The sequence below is a fragment of the Rattus rattus genome, chromosome 15 (assembly GCF_011064425.1).
Source record: "Rattus rattus isolate New Zealand chromosome 15, Rrattus_CSIRO_v1, whole genome shotgun sequence".
NCBI lineage: Eukaryota > Metazoa > Chordata > Mammalia > Rodentia > Muridae > Rattus > Rattus rattus.
Window position 1 is genome coordinate 6,458,929 of NC_046168.1, and position 19,405 is coordinate 6,478,333.

Here is a 19,405-nt window from a genome sequence, read left to right on the forward strand (position 1 = left end):
TCAGTTTGGATATCTATCAACACATGATTACTAACAGATGGGAAGTATCTTTTCATTTCCCACATAAATGACGGGGCTGCTGCTTGTGGTGCTCAATAGTGGTCGCCAGGCTTCCCAAATATCAAGCACATGCTCTACCACCATGCTGTCCCCCAGCCAGTAGGTGATTTTAATTAGCTGCTTTTGGAGAAGCAGGAACAATATGCAAAGCAAGTTGGATACTGTGGATTTCACACACCTCCCATCCCAACTGGCAACTGGAGTGACTGCACAATGCTACGGACACCCACCCCTCTTCCTTCACAAGACTTAGGTTTAAGAGATTTACGTTGAGGGCTGGAGAGATGACTCAGTGGTTCACAGTGCATACTGTTCTTGCAGAGGACTGGGTTCTTAGTACCAGAGGCAGACAGCTCACAACTGCCTGAATTCGCATACACTTACAACATACACATGTACACAGTTCAAAGATTAAAAGCCAGGTGTGGTGGCGAATACCTTTATTCCCAGCACTTGGACCTCTGAGTTTGAGGCCAGTTTTAAGACTAGTCAGAGTTAAGTGGTGAGGTCATCTCAAAATCCAATCAACAAGAATACACCTTAGGAGGCTGGAGAGGTGGCTCAGTGGTTAAGAGCACTGACTGCTTTTCCAGAGGACCTGAGTTCAATTCCCAGCAACCACATGGTGGCTCACAACCATCTGTAATGAGATTTGATGTCCTCTTCTGGTGTGTCTGAAAAGAGTGACACTGTACTTAAATATAATTAATAAATCTTTATAAAAAACACACCTTAGATTTGTATTGTGATTTTAGTACTTTGTCTTTTTAAAAAATGTTTGTATGTGTAAATATGGAACACTCCTATTCCTTTGAGGCAGGGTGTCTTCCTGAACCTGGGGCCCATTTTTTTTTCTCAGCTAATCTGAAGGCCAGCAAGTCCAACAATCCTTCCTTGATGCTGGGGTTACAGGTATGTGCTAGACTGAACTCATTTTGTAGATGCTGAACTCTGGTCCTCATGGTTGAACAAGTGGTCTTAACCCGAGTTGTCTCTCCAGCTCATGTTCTGTTTTTTGTTTTTTTTAACAAAATGTTTATTTACTTATTTAACGTGTATGCATGTATGCCTGCATGAGTTTATGTGCATCATGCATGTTCAGAATTCCATGGAGGTTCAGAGAGATCACCAGACACTCCAGAACTGCAGTTATAGTCAGGTATGAGCTGCCGGGGTACTGGTAATCAAATCCAGGTCCTCTGAAAAAGCAACACAAACTCTTTTATTTATTGAGTTTCTCTGTGTAGCCCTAGTTGACCTCAACTCACTCTGTAGACCATGCTGGCCTCAGACTCACAGAGATCCACCTGCCTCTGCCTCCTGCGTGCTGGGATTAAAGGTGTTCCCTACCACTGCCAGGCTGCCAACATACACTCTCCACTACTGAGCCCGCTCTCCAGTTTCCCTTGGTTTTAAATGTTTATTCTTGCTTTTGTGTGTATACTGGTGCATGTATGTGGAGATCAGAGAAAACTTTAGGTGTTGGTTCTTGCTGTCTACCTTGAGTCAGGGTATGACAGGATAATCGGCCCACAGAGCACGGAGGGATGCGCCTGTCTTTGTCCATCTTCCTATAAAAGCATCGGGATCACAGACACCCATTAACGCATGGGTCCAAAGAACTTGAACTCAGGCCCTCAAAGCTCGCCCTTGGAAAGCAAGCGCTAAACCGAACCCACTGAGCCATCTCTTCAGCTTAATGTGTTGTTTTGCTGCTGGTGGGGAAGGGGAGGTGGTGGTAGGGCTGTATGGAGATGTGCCCAGCTCCCTGTCCAGTTACTTTACACTCCGATCCCCACTACTCTGCAAATGAATTCAGACCCAAAGAAGAATGCTTTTTGGAAAAAGAAGAAATGAAAACAAAACTGCCTTTTAAGGTTTGGGATCAGATTAAACTGGAACCTTTGAATAGTACACTTTTTAATTCCTCTTTTCCTCTTAACCTAAACTTCCCTTTCCCTTTGGGAGGTTTTTCCCCTCGAGGTGTTTTCTCCCCTAGCAGCTTATGAATACACTCAGGGCCCTCCTGTTGCAAAGAACTTCCTGTGGTGTTAAGTGAGAACTACCCTGCAATAGCACACAGTGTACACTAACACCGGAGTCTTCAATACTGGTTTGGTAAGTGATCCCTGCCAGTCCACTGCATGCACATACTCTAAAGGCTTCAAAATAGGCCAAATAAAATAAAAACAAACATACTAACCAGTATGGAAACCCGCTTTACATATTGCATCTTGTTACACCTTCATTATTTCCCAGATCTTCACTGAGAGGTGAGCATCTTCCAACTACAATGGACCGGTTAGACACCAGCAGGGGACAGATCAGACTACATCTTGCCAGCTCGGTGCTTCCTGTTTTTTTGTTGTTCTATTTTGTTGGCCCTGAGACAGGGTCTCACTATGTAACAACTCTGGTGTTTACTATTTCTTTTTTTTTGGTTCTTTTTTTCGGAGCTAGGGACCGAACCCAGGGCCTTGCGATTCCTAGGCAAGCACTCTACCACTGAGCTAAATCCCCAACCCCGTGTTTACTATTTCTTAATAGGGAAGTTTTATCAATGCCTTTTATTGTCACGCAAAGCAATTTGGAGCTTTCTAGAAAGAGAATTGACAATAAAGAATCCTTTACACACTGCATGCCTACCTCAAATGGCAATGAGAGACAGGGCTCTGTGGTCCTGATGAGGCCTGGTGTTGATCCAAGCCTATTTATTTCCAACCCTTCAGCAAATAATGTTTTCTTTTCCAAATCTCTATCCTTTATTCTGGTTTACTCTGTTCTGCAAGATGATTTAAATGGTCTCTCTGCTGATTTCTTATACTTATTTTCATTTAGAACCATTAAGAGGTGGTAAAAATTTCTAAAGTGTATTCCTGGTATAATCGAGTGGAGGAGGACCTCAGAGATTATAACACAATACATATAATACATAGCTGGGCACCTTCATGAAGCTATGGCAGGAGGGCTGTGAATTCAAAGCCAGTCTGGGCTCTAGAGGAAGCTGCCCCCTCCCTGCAAACAATAAATAATCACTAACCTGGTTGCAACTCTTGGCAATGTCAATCTAGGCACGGTGCAGTAATGCACACTTGTTGTTCCTGCACTCAGGAGGCAGAGGCTTGAGGACTGACACAAGTTCAAGGCCAGAGGTCTACACAGTGAGCTTCAGGCGAGCCAAAGCTACACAGTGAGCATTAAGTCTCAAAACAGGCAGACACACATACATACAAACAGATAAGAACATTTTTAACAAAGGAAGTAAAATCACACAACTTGCATACAAAACAAAGCGATTCCAGGAGGCTTGGACATTTCTGTGTGCGGTATACCGACACCCTGACAGACCTATGTGGTTCACAGGTGTTTACAGGCAGCAGACAAGTGTAACTATCGCACATGCTAATGCTGGCTTACTAGATAGTTTGAAAACCTTGTGGCTTTTTTTTTTTTTTTTTTATTTCACCTAAGTAGAATATGGAAAAAAATCAAATGGCTGATATAACAACCACTGATCTCTAAACAAGCAAACAGGAATAAAAACATGGAGGAATGAGGGCCCGTCTGTCTCCGGCTATGCTGAATGGGGGGACAGGGCCAAGGGTCCCAGCAGACTTTCTATTGTTGTGGCTACAGGAGGCGGCCTCCTGGGTACTTCTCAGCAGGATTCCCATGCTCCTCCTTTTTTGGTCCATGGTCATTTGGAGAGGCAATTTGTAGGCAGGTACTGAGTGGGATATGAAACTTCTGTTCCTATTTGTGAATTACGAAATGAACTGTGTGCAGAAGTACAACCATAGGGTGTTGGATAACTTTATGTCAGTTTGACACAAGCCAGAGTTGGGAAGAAGGAACCTCAATTGAGAAGATACCCTAGCTCGGGACTGGCTTGCGGGCAAGCCTGTAGTGCATTTTCTTGATTCAAAACAGATGTGCGAGAGAGGACCCAGTTCGTTGTAGGTGGTGCCATCCCTAGGCAGGTGGTCCTGGGAACTGTAAGATAGCAAGCCTTGAGAAACAAACCAGCAAGCAGCACACTTCATGGCCACTACTCCAGTTCCTGCCTTGAGCATCCTACCTGCAGGTCCCTCCATGATGGGAGGCTGTTCTGTGGAGCTCCATACCGACATAAACCCTTTACAAGCTGCTTTTGATCATGGTGGGGATTTTTTTGGGGTGCGTGTGTGTGTGTGTGTGTGTGTGTGTGTGTGTGTGTGTGTGTGAGTAAGCACACGTACGCACGTGTGTTTTGAGACAAGGTTTCTCTGTGTAGCTCTGGCTGGCCTTAATGAAAAGATTCACCTGCCTCTCTGTCTTCTGAGAGCTGGGATTAAAGGTGTGCACTACCAGACCTGGCTCGGTCATGGCGTTTTATCACAGCAATAAAGCCCTAAGACACAAAGTTTTAATTTTTAGAATATACTCTGGATTATTGTGTAAGATTAGAAGATTAGAAAATGTTTTCATAATCCGTAAATGTAAACTCCAAAATTAAACACTAATCTACAGGAAAGGTGCTACACAAGAGACATTTATTAATGTTCTATTGTATTTACAGTTTAATATAGCAACCAAAGTGAACTAGCACTTGGGCAGCAAGCACATCATTCTACAGTTACAACAGTTGTAAAAGCAAGGAGTACAGAATGTTAGGGATCCTCTCAAAAGTTCCAAACTAACTCTTTGCTCCTGACCCTCTGAGATTCTATCCAGTTTGCAGAAGAATATTTAATATTTAATCTGAATCTGTCTTTGCCCTTTCCATTTTATATGAACTACACAGAACTACGGAATGAAAAGGTAATTTCTGAATATAGACTATGAAAAAGTAATGCTTATTTACCAATTGAGAACATTTTTTGTTAACATTACAGTGAACTTTGCACTATGGTTTTGCTTCCAGATGTTCACACACAGTACAATTAAACGCATTTCTAGATTAATTTGAACAGGAAATATGGATTATGTGCAGAAATGCAGTCATAACCAAAGTTTTGACTTTTGAGAAAACCCCTTTTCAAACAGCCAGCCTTATCCATAGCTTACACTAATCTGTAATTTCAAATCTGCTTTGAGATGGAGGATGAATAAAGCAAGATTGCCCCCTACTGACTATAGGGCCATGGCTCATGCTATTTAAAATGACTACAAACAATATATAAGGCATTATTAATAATACATCACAGACTTGATTGCAAGAGCTTTTTCAAACATTAACCACTAATGATTCGATGATTACAGAATTCTGCATTAACTATTAACATTTTACACCTAGGAACAAATAGAGAGAAATGATCTTTTTCAACAGTACTTTATTTTTTAAAGCAGGTGACTGTTCCTCCATCCTGGTGGGGATTCACTTCCTGCAGGTGCTCTCTCTCGCTTCTCGAGGGACTTCATCAGTGCAGGAAGCTTGGCCAGAAGACATCTGCCAGAGAAGGACACTCAACAGTCAAGCTCTAGGCAGCCTGTAATGTTGGGTATAGTCAAAGAAGACAAGATGCCTGGAGACATACATGCTGCATTTCAACACAATTTGAAGATTACTATACATGGACATCGTAGTAGCCAATAAAATCAATTTTCAGTTCTTAAAACACCAAGCCCCTCCTCCAACTATAAATAATTGGCATGCTCTCTCTAAAGATTTATTTTATGTGTATGGGTGCTTTGTCTGCGAGAATATCTGTGCACTGCATGTGTACAGCACATTCAGAGATCAAAAGAGGACATTGGATCCTCTGGAATTGGAGTTAAAGATGATTTTGACCACCATGGGGATGCTGGGAAATTGAACCAAAGTCCTCTGGAAGAGCAGCCAGTGCTCTTAAACCCTGACCAACTTTCCTGTCCCAGAATACTCTCTCTTAAAAAACAAGTCAGGGGGCTGGAGAGGTGGCTCAGCGATTAAAGGTACACACCCACTACTCTTCCAAAGGTCCTGAGTTCAATTCCCAGCAACTACATGGTGGCTCACAACCATCTGTAAGGGGATCCAATGCCCTCTTCTGGTGTGTCTGAAGACAGCTACAGTGTACTCATACTCATACATAAAATAAATACATCTTTAAAAAAAAAAAAACAAAAACTTTAAGTCAGGAGTTTCTCACTCTTTTTTCTTCTGTTCTAACAAAAGAGCAAAAAAAGTGGAAGTGGCTGCTCTTCATCCTATACTTAAGTCTCATTAGGCCAGACTGAAAGAGAACCATTTCCTAATACATGTTACCATTCACTTGACAATTCTGTCAGATCACACACAGGAAAAATTCCAGTGAGGACGCCAAAGACGTTACCTTCTATGTAAACTGTGGCAAAATTAGAAAGTGAATGTAAACTCACTTGTCCTATCCTGCAAATGTGCTTTAGAAATTTAAATTATTAGAGCTGGAGAGATGGCTCAGAGGTTAAGAGCACTGACTGCTCTTCCAGAGGTCCTGAGTTCAAATCCCAGCAACCACGTGGTGGCTCACAACCATCTGTAATGGGGTCTGATGCCCTCTTCTGGTGTGTCTGAAGACAGCTTCTGTGTATTCATATACATATTAAATAAATAATAAGTCTTTAAAAAACTTTTTGAGGCTCTAACTCTGTCCTCTCACCCCTTCCCCTCTCCTCTCCCCCTTCCCTTTCTCTTCACATGCTTATGGCCAGCCCCTACTTCTCTACTCTTTCTCTGCCTATACTTTCAGCTCCCCTCCCCATGCCCTAAATAAATTCAATTAAAAAATAAAAAAGTTTTGAAAAAAAAACAAAAAACAAAAAAACAAAAACCAAAAAAACCCAAGGTATCTGGGAAGCATGTTTTTCAGAATCTATGCAATTCCCAATCAACTTTTAAAAAGTATTATGACAAAAATATACTTTAAAAATGATGTCTGTGTCTATGTGTGTCCCTGCCCTGTGCTGAGAACGGAACTCAGGGCCTTGAATGCTAAGCAGATATCACTGAGCCTAGTCCCTAGCCCTGTACATACATACATACTAGTATAATTCTCATGAAAAAAATGTGGGGAAAACTTTAAGTAACTCTTCATTGCAAAGCCAAAAGAAGTTTAGAAGTCAGAGGGACAAGGGAAGCCCTGGAACTGGAGTTATGGACGGTTGTGACAATCATATTAAGTGCTGGAAACTAAAACCAGGTCTGCAAGAGCAACAAGTACTCTTAACTGCTGAGCCATCTCTTCTTCCCCATGGAGGAGTTTACTGGGATCACTCCACAGTTGTTTTTGTTGCCTGTAAGCCAAACTGGAGGGGAGTATCTTCTCAGTTGAGGTCCTTTTCCTCAATTCTAGCTTGTGTCAAATTGACATAAAACTAGCTAACATCCTATGATTGCACTTCTGTACACAATTCATCTTGTTTGTCCTGCATTTTGGATAGCCTAAGAAGTCTCTACTCTTTGAGTTTTGTATCTTTAGACAGAGTCTCTCTATATAGCCCTGGTTGTCCTGGAACTGTATACACCGGACTGGCTTCAAATTCACAGAGATCTGCCTTGCCAGGTGAGAGATGTCTCTACTCCAACACCCTCTGTAAACACGAAGTTCAGTCCAGAATGGAAGATGTAGTATTTTCTCTATTAAAATAGTTACTTCTGAAATTCTCTGCCTATGGTCTGTCTGGCACAGGTAAGCCTATCCAGCTTGCTTTTAACTAGGAATATCAACCACCAAAGAGGGTCAGATTCCATAACTAACGCCACAATACCTCACAGATGAGGTTTCACTCTACCTTCTAACCAAAATATCTGTTGACTAAAGAAAGCAAGTATTCTACAAGTGGATCTGGATAGAGAGGTTTTAGACTTTACAATGAACAGCGGTCACTCATACCTACAGAATCTTACCATTTCCCTCCAAGGGATTCTGAGAGTTAATTGGTAAGGAAGCAATTAGATTTGTAAACACTGCTTTTAAATCCCAGTCCTTTCACCTGGGCTCAAGACCCTCTGGGCACATCTGAGTGATTTCATACCAACTACCACACAAGGCTGGGCAGAAGGCAAATAAATGTTCTAGTGCCCTCAGACGGGGCCACTCATTTACTTGTGTGCAGGTTTTGACAACTTTTAAAGCACACCATAGAAACCCTGCTCAAACCTTTCCCTGACCAGTTCCCGCAGCACTGTCCTAAAGACTGGTGATATAAACTGTGGCCTAGCAGATTCATGACTTTCAATGTGGACCACTTAGAAATATTTCAAAATTTTTAGAAAGAACATAATCCCATCACAATCCCCAACGGTGGAAAACAGAGCGCTGTGCAGTCCGTCTTGGCTCCTATTTGCTGTGTACGAGAAGAAGAACCAAGTATGCACTCTCCAGCACACCCAAACATCCCTGCTTCTCCTTTGCCTCCTTCCCTTTTCAAAGAGGAGTCAAACCTTGTACACTGAGCTACACCCTCCCGCCTGTCACCTGTCAGAGAGAAGGGCGATCTCATGCCACTGGGAAATTCACAGCTACCATCAAATTCCTACAGGATAGTCCTGTTTGCAGGGATGACCCACAGCCACCCTGAAGTCTGAGCTGAGCTGCTGTCTGTTTCTGTCTGCACTACACCTCAGGAGACTCAAGTTTTCCCACCCCCACAGCCAACGCCCACAAGTTAACTTCTACTGTCATTTAAGGTTTGTGACAACTGCTGCACACAGCTATCACAAGGCCTTTTCTGGGCCTTTGACTGGCCTGGCTTTTAAGTTGTGCTCAAGGTTTGAACTTATCAAACACCCAATCTCCAAAGCCCAAAGGACAAAGACTGAAGTGTGTGACGGCATAGCCTGCCTTGTCAGGACTCTCTGTTATATTCAAGCTATCTTACCCTTCAGGTAGCTGCTGGTAAAAGATGGAGTTAGCCACTGGGGAGAACTGTGTGAATCAGTTCAGGGCTTAGTTCTGTTCAAGTAAAAGAAAGGTCTCTCTCCTTCCCTTAGGTCTGAGCTTCCTCTCTACCAGAGTCCTAAAATCTGGGCAGGAACCTGAAAACAGGCAGCAAGAAAAGGCCAAGGACTAATTTTAAGAGATCTTAATTTTAGTGGGCTTGTCAGTAGAGCAAGCAAGAGGGCCATTCTTGATGTACCTGCTGACGTCCCTCAGGGCATTCTGGGTTCTGTGAGATTAGGGAAGGAGGAGGCTGCCTGATGGGCTCCGTCATACCATCAATACTCAGTACCCCTTACTACTGAGACCCTTGCCTGTAAGTTGCCAAAATACTTATCTTCTTCCGCTTTGCCTGCAGCAGCAACTTTTTGTAGACACCACTTCTCCAAAAAAAAGGGGAAGCTAGGACTTTTTTTTTGTTCTTTTTTTTGGAGCTGGGGACCGAACCCAGGGCCTTGCGCTTCCTAAGAAAGCGCTCTACCACTGACCTAAATCCCCAACCCCGAGCTAGGACTTTTTTATGGCCCTCTTACATGCCCCATCAGAGTCTCATTCTAAACTGACCTGATCTCTGCAACAAAGCATATGATCACAACAGCAAAGGAGCACAGTCTCCCCACCCAACTCCAATACCTTTAATAAATAAAGAGAACTCTGGTCCTGGGGAGATTTGAGAAAGTTTCTGGCATCTTCCGAACTTTTGCATAATTGATAAATCCTCTGAGAAACAGGAGAAAGCCTAATTAAGAAAAGAAAAGTCAAGAATGATTTTCTAATTTCTACATTAAGTCCCTTCCACAGAACTTCCCCCATTGTAACAGAAATGGCTGTTTTCCTGCTGAAGCCTATTAACACAGCGTTTCCCCCAATATCTCCAAAGGACTTTTCTAGCAAATTATCCAGTGGGATATCCTCAACAGGAAGGCAAAAATCTCAAGTGTAAACAACTCTTTTGCACAGGATCTAATTGGTCTCAAAAGGAAATGGAGTGTAAAATGGGCCCAGACTACTTCATCTGGAGGCCTCGAGTTCTCAAACAACACCCATAAAATGAACTCCAAATGGAGGGATTACAAATGGGTTTGTTGTTCCGTTTTCTAATATATGATCCCAGTATACAGACTGGCCTCCGCCTTGCTGTGTGGGAAAGACTGGCCTTGAACTCCTAATTTTCTTGCCTCCACCCCTGCAGTTTTTTGGGATTATAGGCACACACCACCAGAATTCTGTCTGCTCTTCTCAAGTTTAATTCTAAATCTTTTCTATTTCATTTTCTGCCAACAGTACTTAACACTGTCCACTAGATGTCAGCATACACATACGTAAAACTCCAGTTTTTTACTACCCACCCCCACCCCCATTAGGGGTTTTCTTAGTAGTCCAGGAAGTCATCCTAACAGTTCTGGGACTTGCTCTGTAGACCAGGCTGGCCTTACACTTACAGAGATTTGCCTGTCTCTGTCTCCTAAGTGTTAGGATTAGAGGTGTGAGCCATCACAGCCAGGCCCCAGTTTTCTATTGGGAAAGGTGGTCTGACAGGAGCAGACTCACACATGAACCCTCAGATGGTGAGCCCCTCAGATGAAAACACACTCTGCGCCATTTTAATGCCATTAGATACAACCTGCAGGTTATAAGGTTCACTACATACAATGCCCTGGCTTAAGTGTCCTCACTGACCTATGCAACAACCACTATCTAATCTGAAGCAACCCTTGTACTCAGTAGCTGATGCCCTTTTCTGGTGCGTCTCAAGACAACTATAGTGTACTTATATACATAAAATAAATAAATCTTAAAAAATATCAATCTGTCTTCCATGAAACAGTGATACAGAAAATCAACCCATTAAATTTCTTTAATTTATATTGCAAACACGCCATCTGAAAATCCCTCCTGTCTCTCCTTTGATCCGTCTGGAACCCGGTCTACCTTTAAAGCCAGTAGGTGGCCAGCCTTAGTTTCATCATCTCTTTCAAATGGTGCTAGGGATTAAAGCCAGGGACTGAGCATGCTATCCAAGTGTCCTAGGCCAATGAGCCATCACTCAACCCAACCTTTCTCTCAGAATCTATCTGAGAGAATAAACATGCCAAGATATTATTCCTCCCGAGCCACTCATTTTTATTAAACTTGTGGAAATCAAGGCAGGGGGAACTTCACCCTTTCTCTTCCTGGAATCATTAGATTCCAGTAAGCAAGAGCAGATAGTGCTCTAGTACAGGAGGGCAGAGAATGGCACCATGGACGACGTGCACTTTCTAAGATGCATGGATCTGGTGATGAAGGCAGGCAGGTCTCACCTCAAGTCCTTGCTAGGCTTGGGTGTTAGACTGAGCTAGCCAGACTCATGAGCAACAGGCCCCCCCCCCCCCACAGCTTCCAGAGGATACAAGGTGTGCAGAGCGGGAACTAGACGTGAGGATGCACACTTGGGAGGCAGAGGCAAGAAGATCAAGCAAGCTTAATGACTTCCTGACCTTCACAGCGACTTCTAGGCCAGCCCCAGGGTACATAACAAGACCTTGTCTCAAAAACAAAACAAGATGACAGTCCAATTATGAATCTGAACACCAGGCACGGTGGTGTATTCCTGTAATCCAGTACTGGAGTGGTACAGGAAGGAAGATAAATTCTAGGTCATCTTCAGCCACACAGCAAGGTCAAGGCCAGCCTGGCCTACAAAGGGTTTGCTCAAAAAAAAAAAAAAAAAAAAAAAAAAAAAAAAAAAAAAGAAAGAAAGAGAAACAAAAACAAACACAAATAATAATAAAAAAGAAACAGGTATAGTTGCACAAGGCTTTAATGCCAGCATTTGAAAGGCAGAGGCAGACAGATCTTGAGTTTGAGGCTAGCTGGTCTACAGAGTGAGTTCCAGAACAGCCAGGGCTACACAAGAGAAACCTTGTCTTACAAACAAACAAACAAAATAAAAACAAAGAAGGAAAGAGGATCTAAACCAGGAAGGATTTCTGGCAATAGCCAAGAGTCACATCATGAGTGCTAAGCTTTCGGCAGGACAGAGTGAAGGGGCCGCAGACGTCTACTGTCAATCATCTTTTTTGGACACTTTGCTTTTAATTATATGCATGTTTGTGTTGGGCTATATGCACGTGCCCTCAGTCAGCCATAGATGCTGGCAATCACAGTTCTCCTGCGGAAACACTGTGAACTTTTAACCACTAAGCCATCTGTAAAAGCTACTGGGCGGCTCTGCTATTGCTCTGCAGACAGGTCAGCAGTGCCGAGGATAGTCCCTGGGACTGGATCTTATCTTTATATTATATCTTTATAAATAACAAAGCCACATTAAAAAACTCACCGCAATACTAATTTCCTTACTTTAATGATTAGGAAGAAAATAATTTAAAATAAACAAGAAAAATAAAAACGGTCATCCGGAGATTAACAGCCAGACTGTCCTCATGTGTGCATGCACACAAATGTGTGTACGTATTGTGTATGTGTATATTTACTGCTGTATAGGGCTTTGGGTTTTTTGTTTGTTTTGTTTGAGACAGGGTTTCTTTGTGTAGCCTTGGCTGTTTTGGAACTTGCTCTGAAGACCAGGCTGGCCACTAACTCACAGAGTTCTGCCTGGCTACCCTGTCTAACAAATGGTGGGATTAAAGGTGTATGCCAGCAACACTCAGCCTGGGCATGGAGTTTCCAATCTTCCTTTCACTATAAAATAAGTCCTTTATCGATGATGAACCCCTTAATTTCAGGAGTTATGAGTATTAGAGCTATGTATATACATTTTCTGTAGTTTACTGATAGATCTAACAAAAGATGGCTCACAGACATACATTTATAATAAACTTGGGGTTGAGTTTGCAAACCCTCTGTGGCAGCAACTCGAAAGCATGTAGAGTCGTCAGCATGCCCCCATCACAAATGAGTGGACTAGGAGAAGCGTCACAGACTCTATTAACACACATGCTACTCCTGGTGGAAACTAGTCTTTAGGAAAGAAACATCTGAAAATTGCATTTTAAATTGATGGTTAATACTATACAGTGAAATGCTTTGCTAAAGTAATTTTAGCTGTCTAATTTAAGACATTTAAAAAATTTAAAAGGTAATTTTAAATTTCATTTTCTTATGTTAAAAGCACTTACCTAAAACCAAGAACACCCACCAAAGCCAGTACTGGCCATCAAAGTATCCAGGGAAATAGGTGGAAAACTGAAAGAAGGAAAAAAAGGCAAAGACTTTTCAACCTAACAGAACAATTTCATGTACTAATTTAGGGATATGCAAAACACAACTGTCATCAAGACCATACACAGGTATTTTTTAATTCATTTATATAATGTGCATGTTTTACAAACACACACACACACACACACACACACGTGCACATGCATGTGCGCGCGCTTGAAGAGTTTTGAAGAGAGCATAAGATTCCCCTATAATTAAGAGTTATAAATGGTGGCAGACAGATGGCTCAGCAGTTAAGAGCACTGGTTGCTCTTCTGGAGGTCCTGAGTTCAATACCCAGCAACCACATGGTGGCTCATGACCATCTGATGCCCTCTTCTGGTGTGTCTGAAGACAGCTACAGTGTACTCCTATACATAAAATAAATCTTTAAAAAAAATGTTATGAATGGCTATGAGCCACCATATGGGTGTTGGGAATTAAATCCAGGTCTCGTTGCAAGAGCAACAAGTCCTCTCAACTACTGAACCACTCAACCATAATAATTTGTAAAATAAGATCTACTCTAATTTGAAATTGTTTTGACAAATACAAATTGATGTCTTCAAATGGGAAAATAAAACCTTTAAAGTTTTCTGCTTTATTATAGACTCTTCCTTATTTTGCAAGTACACAGAAGAATGATTTTCGTCTTGTGTTCAGGCCAGGGGTGGAGATGGGATGCTGGTGTATAGCCCAGTCGTGCTCTTTCTGCTTTGGCCTCCCAAGTGCTGACATAACTCTCCTGTGCCACCAGACTCAGCTCTTAGTTTGTTGGGAAGTTTTTACAATCCCTGGCATGGCAGTGCATCCCTGTAATTTGGCAATCCTCCACAAAGTGTTTCCCATCTGAATACGTTTCTATTTCTATTGTGTGCACTCAGTACTAGAAGCAATTATTTGGCTGACATCATTGTCTCCATGTCAGTGAGACCCAATTTGTTCCAAACCTTGACTTCTAAACTTTTTAATCATGTACTTCATGGTAACAGTATACCTTTGCCAAGAACTGGCACAGGGCATTCTTTTGGAAAGTTAAGAATTGAAGGCCTCATCCCCAATGGAGGAGTTAGAGAAAGGACCAAAGGAGGTGAAGGGGTTTGCAACCCCATAGGAAGAATATCAATTAAACAAGAGCCCAGAGCTACAAGGGACTAAACCACCAACCAAAGAGTACACATGGAGTGACCCATGGCTCTAGCTGCATATGTAGCAGAGGATGGCCTTGTTGGGCATCAACGGGCAGAGAGGCCCTTTGGTCTTGTGAAGGCTCAATGCCCCAGTGTAGGGGAAATGCCAGGGCAGGGAGTTGGGAGTGAGTGGTTGGGTGGGGGGGGAGCACCCTCATAGAAGCAGAGGGAAGAGGAATAGGATGGGGTTTTCCAGAGGAGAAACTGGGAAAAGGGAAATCATCTGAAATGTAAATAAAGAAAATATCCAGTGAAAAAAAAAAAAAGAATTGAAGGTCTCTTAAAAGAGAAAAAGAAGACAGATGGCCCCCAACAAAAGCAATTAACTTAACCAGATGTAGTGGTGCATGCCTTTAAACCCAGCATTCAGGAAGCAGAGGCAGGTGGATCTCTTGAGGTCTATAAAGTGGGTTAGTTCCAGGAAAACCAAGGCTATTATACAGAGAAACTCTTTCTCAAAAAACACATTACAAAATGAAACAAACAAAACATAAAGAAAAAGAAAAAAATGGAAAAGCTGTTAACTTTATGATAGAACATCCAGTAAAAACTATCTTTTGCAGTTGAGTCTTTTCCAGCCTTGTGACAGATAGGTAGGATGAACCAGTCTCTCAGGATGCTGGATGGTGGTAGTCATCCACAGCTCTCAGTCAGCCTCGAGATCACAATGCAAAACAGCCTGTACACTAACATGCTATGACACTAGGCTGTGTCACTCAGCAGGGTGAATACATTATATGCACGTACAGTTCATGTTCTTCTGTGAAATACTGTGTGTTAGTGTGTTATCTAAGCCACCAGCTTACATCTGAAAGGAACAACTACAGAACAAGCTGAGATCTCAGCTCTTCCTCTTGATGCTCAAGTGCTGATTTAATGAGCCTCTATAGCAGGACTAGCTTTGGTGGGGAATAGAAACTTCCCCACATTTTTCTGACTTGGTAAGCCACTCTGAGCTTCGTTTTCGTTAGATAATAAGGACATCTAATAACATCTACATTTTTTTTGGCCATCTAGTAAAAACTTTAGTGTTTAATAGATTTGCAATTCATTTTACTTGTCTTTGGAGGTCCTGGTGTCTGAGAATTAAAGCAGTATTCCTTCTTTGTCCATGGGAGATAGCCTCTGAGACACTTATGAATGGTTGAAATGGCAGGCAGTTCCAAAGCCCATGTATATGTATATACAATTTTTATGAACATATGGACCTTTAATAAAGTTTGATTTACAAATTAAATACACTAAGAGATTGATGATAAGTGCCATTGAAATAACTAACAATGTACTGTGGTAAGTTATACAAACATGGTTCTTAAAAAAAAATCTTGCTACCATAAAGATCTGAGAAACAGTATGGGATTTTTACTTTCATTATTGTGTGAAACTTTTCACAGAAAAGTGTGTGGCTTCCCTTTGATGAATCCAAACCACCACTATCACTACTTCTGCAATTTGGAGCCATCACCATTTACTTATTTTTTTTAAAAGACTTATTTCTTTATTATATATAAGTGCACGGTAGCTGTCTTCAGACACACCAGAAGAGGGCATCAGATCCCATTACAGATGGTTGTGAGCCACCATGTGGTTGCTGGGAATTGAACTCAGGACCTCTGGAAGAGCAGTCAGTGCTCTTAACCACTGAGCCATCTCTCCAGTCTGCCATCACCATTTAAAAATAAGGATTTTAACCACAAGCACTGTGATACCAAGATGACCTGATAGCCAGGCTGGCTCCTGAGCAAGGCAAGCTTTACACAGGACGGTTTGAGAAATTATTACTGTTCTATATGGCACACCATTTAAAACTTATCAATCAGGGCCAGGAATGGTGGTGCACGCCTTTGATCCTAACACTATGGAGACAGAGGCAGGTGGATCGCTGAAAGTTCAAAGCCAGCCTAGTCTACACAGCTAAATATTGAGACATCTCAAAACAATGAAACAAACAAACAAAAAAAAAAAACCTTACTGTTTCTTTTTGAAAAATTTGAACTTTAACCAGAAGCAACTGAAACTGAAAAGCAGAAATACAGAAGGCCCCAATGCATACTTTCTTTTCTTTCCTTTCTTTCTATTCTGCATGCACGCACGCATGCACGCACACACGCACACACGCATGCGTACAAGGTACTAACTGACCTGCTTCCCTTCCAGAGAGTCTTCTTTGCCTCTTATCTCCCCACAGGAGCACCAGTGTTACAAACCATACTACATCTGGCTTTTACATAGGTTTTAGGACATCACAATTTTGTGGCAAGGACTTTCCCTAGCTCTTAATATTTTATTTATTAATAAAGTTAACAATAAAATTTAAAAAGAAGGAAAAACTTCTCTTGGAGTTGGGTCTTAAAAGTCCACGAGTTTTGACTCTTTTCTTATTTTCCTTAAAGTCCATGCTTTTAGCTATATAAATTAGCTATCCAGGGAAAAGCCCACAATTATCTAATTTTCAAAGGATTTTGGATTCCTAAAATAGCTAATGAGCTCTTTAGAACTGCTGTGAAAAACTGCAATGGACAATTAACATCCATTAATTACTTATGTTTGTTGTTTATGTGTAATGCCATGCACAACGAAAGATGTACCTGTGTTCTGACACACACAGAAGCCAGAGCAGGACATCAGATGTCTGCTTCTACCACTCTTCACCTAATCTCCTCAAGACAAGGTCTCACTAAACCACACACTTGCCCTGGACTAAACTGCTGGCCAGCAGACTCTGGGCCCTGCCCATCTCCACTTCCAGCACTGTGGAGGTTACAGACTTGGACAGTTATCTTTTTATGTGGGTGGAGACAACTGAGGTCCTCACACTTGAAAGCAGGTGCTCATACCTACTGAACCATCTTCCCAGCCACGATATGCCGATTTATAGTAATCTGGCTTTGCCAGACAGGTTGACAATAGCAACAAACTCATCTGAAGACAAAGGAGACTTGGTTTGTTTGTAGACAGCCTTTTCTGTACAGCCCTAGCTGGCCTGGAACTCACTATGTAACTAGGCTGGATTGAACTCACAGATCCATCCATCTCTGCTGGGATTACAGGTGTGGGTTGCCCATGTGTAGCAGCAAAGTATACTTTATTGAACCCACTGGTGAACCTGATTCAACATCAGGCTTTCTATTTTTTTTTTTTTTTTTTTTTGGTTCTTTTTTTCCGGAGCTGGGGACCGAACCCAGGGCCTTGCGCTTCCTAGGCAAGCGCTCTATCACTGAGCTAAATCCCCAACCCCTCTATTTTTGTTTTTTAGGACAGGGTTTCTCTTGTCTATCCCTGGCTATCCTGAGATTCTGTAGATCAGCCTGTCTCTGCCTCCCAAGTGCTGGGATTAAAGGTGAGCATCATTACCACCAGGAAACATCTGAACTTTTAATGTATACTTTGTATCAGATCCTCAACTCTCACAGCAGCTCAGTCGAGATCAGGCACTCCATCAAGGAGTGTTCTGAGAACACTGGGAGGGCCCAAGCCCTGAGTTCCAGGAGACTGAGCATACGCATATTTTGGGCTTAAAGAATTTCTAGAAACCCAGGCCAAGCATCTTGTGGACCTTGGCTCCCTCTTTGAAGCCATTTTATATAGCTGTGTGACTTTGAATAAATTAAAGCTAATTTTGTTTTTTAAAAACCCTAGATGTGGGGTTGGGGATTTAGCGCAGTGGTAGAGCACTTGCCTAACAACCACAACCCCAAGGCCCCGGACTCGCACCCCAGCCCCAAAAAAAAAGAAAAAAAAAAAAAAAAAAAAAAAAAAACCCTAGATGTTCTAGAATTTAAAGTATTTTATGTAATTTCACCTGGGTATTCTTATATTAAAGACACACAATTTTATAATTTTATTAAAAGAAATTCCCTATGGAGCAGTATATACTTAACCTCAGTCCTAGAAGGAAAAATTAAGGAAAGATAAATAAAGTTGTGAGACTAAAATTTCAAGAGAATTAACGTGAAGGATGCCTACCTCTTGTGAGATTGCAAATACTCTTTGTGTTATAAAAACTCCAGACTATACATTCATTAGCATATTTTAAGCATCAAAACAACCTGTAAGATAGATCACCTGCTTGAATTTGAACATGAAATATGGAGACAGGAACTCTGTGCAATTGATTTTAGCTCAGTTTATCGTGGAAACAGAACAAAGACAAACCAAATTATCACTTTACATGTCGAAATAACAAAAGGCAAAAATGACAACATTCAAGTCATTCTAATTACTGCCTCTCTTCACAATCTATGTTCTCTGCTATGCAACTTACCCTGACAATAAGGATCCACTTAATTAGAGAAAGACCAAATCCTGAGATGGCCCCATACCTTCCCGCAGCTGAGGTGGTCAGGCAAAAAGACAAGAAAAACCCAATCCAGTTGAAGAGGAATGCCACTGTAAGAGTGGAGGGAAAGGTGTGTTAGAAGTGAGCGCTGCAGCAGCCTCTGCTTGTGTGGCTCTCAAGGACATAAAAGACAGCTTCACCTGGACAGCCCACCTCCGCCTCCCCACAGGTGCCGCTCTTTCTTCCACCTCCCTCAAGAGCAAAGGAAAAGACTCTGAGCCTCTTGCTTTATCCTCCATGGTGCTGCTGTCAATGCCCAACAACCTGTTTCTGTCTTTGCTGCCATACAGGTTAATAAGTAAACTAAACGCTTTGGAAATTAAACTGGAGCTCCCAGAGGAATGTGATTCAAGTTTCTCATCCTCCTGCTCTGTTTTCTGACAGCTCTTAGCATCCCTTCTTTTGCATTACATTTTCTGTGCTTTTAATAGAGTAAATAAAAAGTGCCCATTGCTAAGTGAGGTACATAAAAACATAAATATAAGACAACATAAAAAGCAGGAAACCAGATTGACTTTGATCTATCAGAAAAATAGAAGTTTACAGGACAAAACCTATCAAAGTTGGCACTCTCACTCGGCCACGTGGGTATGAGCGGGTGTGACAGCAGTGGACCCTGGAAGATTGGACTTGACCTGTGTTGTGTACAGATGCAGCCCCTATAACTGCTTTAATCATCCTTTCCACTGATGAACTCAGAGCACTCGGGTCTGTAGGAGTGCCTGGTGTGTATA

The 19,405-nt window shown here is 42.0% G+C and overlaps 1 protein-coding gene across 2 annotated transcripts in view; it reads right to left on the reverse strand.

Annotated features, from left to right (window-relative positions):
• Positions 1–4,564: 4,564 nt before the first annotated feature.
• The window catches only part of Ndfip1 (Nedd4 family interacting protein 1), a 47,570-nt gene continuing 32,729 nt past the window's right edge, over positions 4,565–19,405 (reverse strand). The window contains exons 5-8 of one of the 2 annotated variants that reach the window (XM_032886247.1): positions 18,597–18,721; positions 13,061–13,127; positions 9,573–9,678; positions 4,565–5,528 (exon numbers count right to left, since the gene is read on the reverse strand). In XM_032886247.1, coding sequence (XP_032742138.1) covers positions 9,575–9,678; positions 13,061–13,127; positions 18,597–18,721 — 296 coding nt within the window. In that variant the 3' untranslated portion in view covers positions 4,565–5,528; positions 9,573–9,574. The remainder of the gene's footprint in view (positions 5,529–9,572; positions 9,679–13,060; positions 13,128–18,596; positions 18,722–19,405) is intronic. The other variant, XM_032886246.1, reaches the window with a different exon arrangement.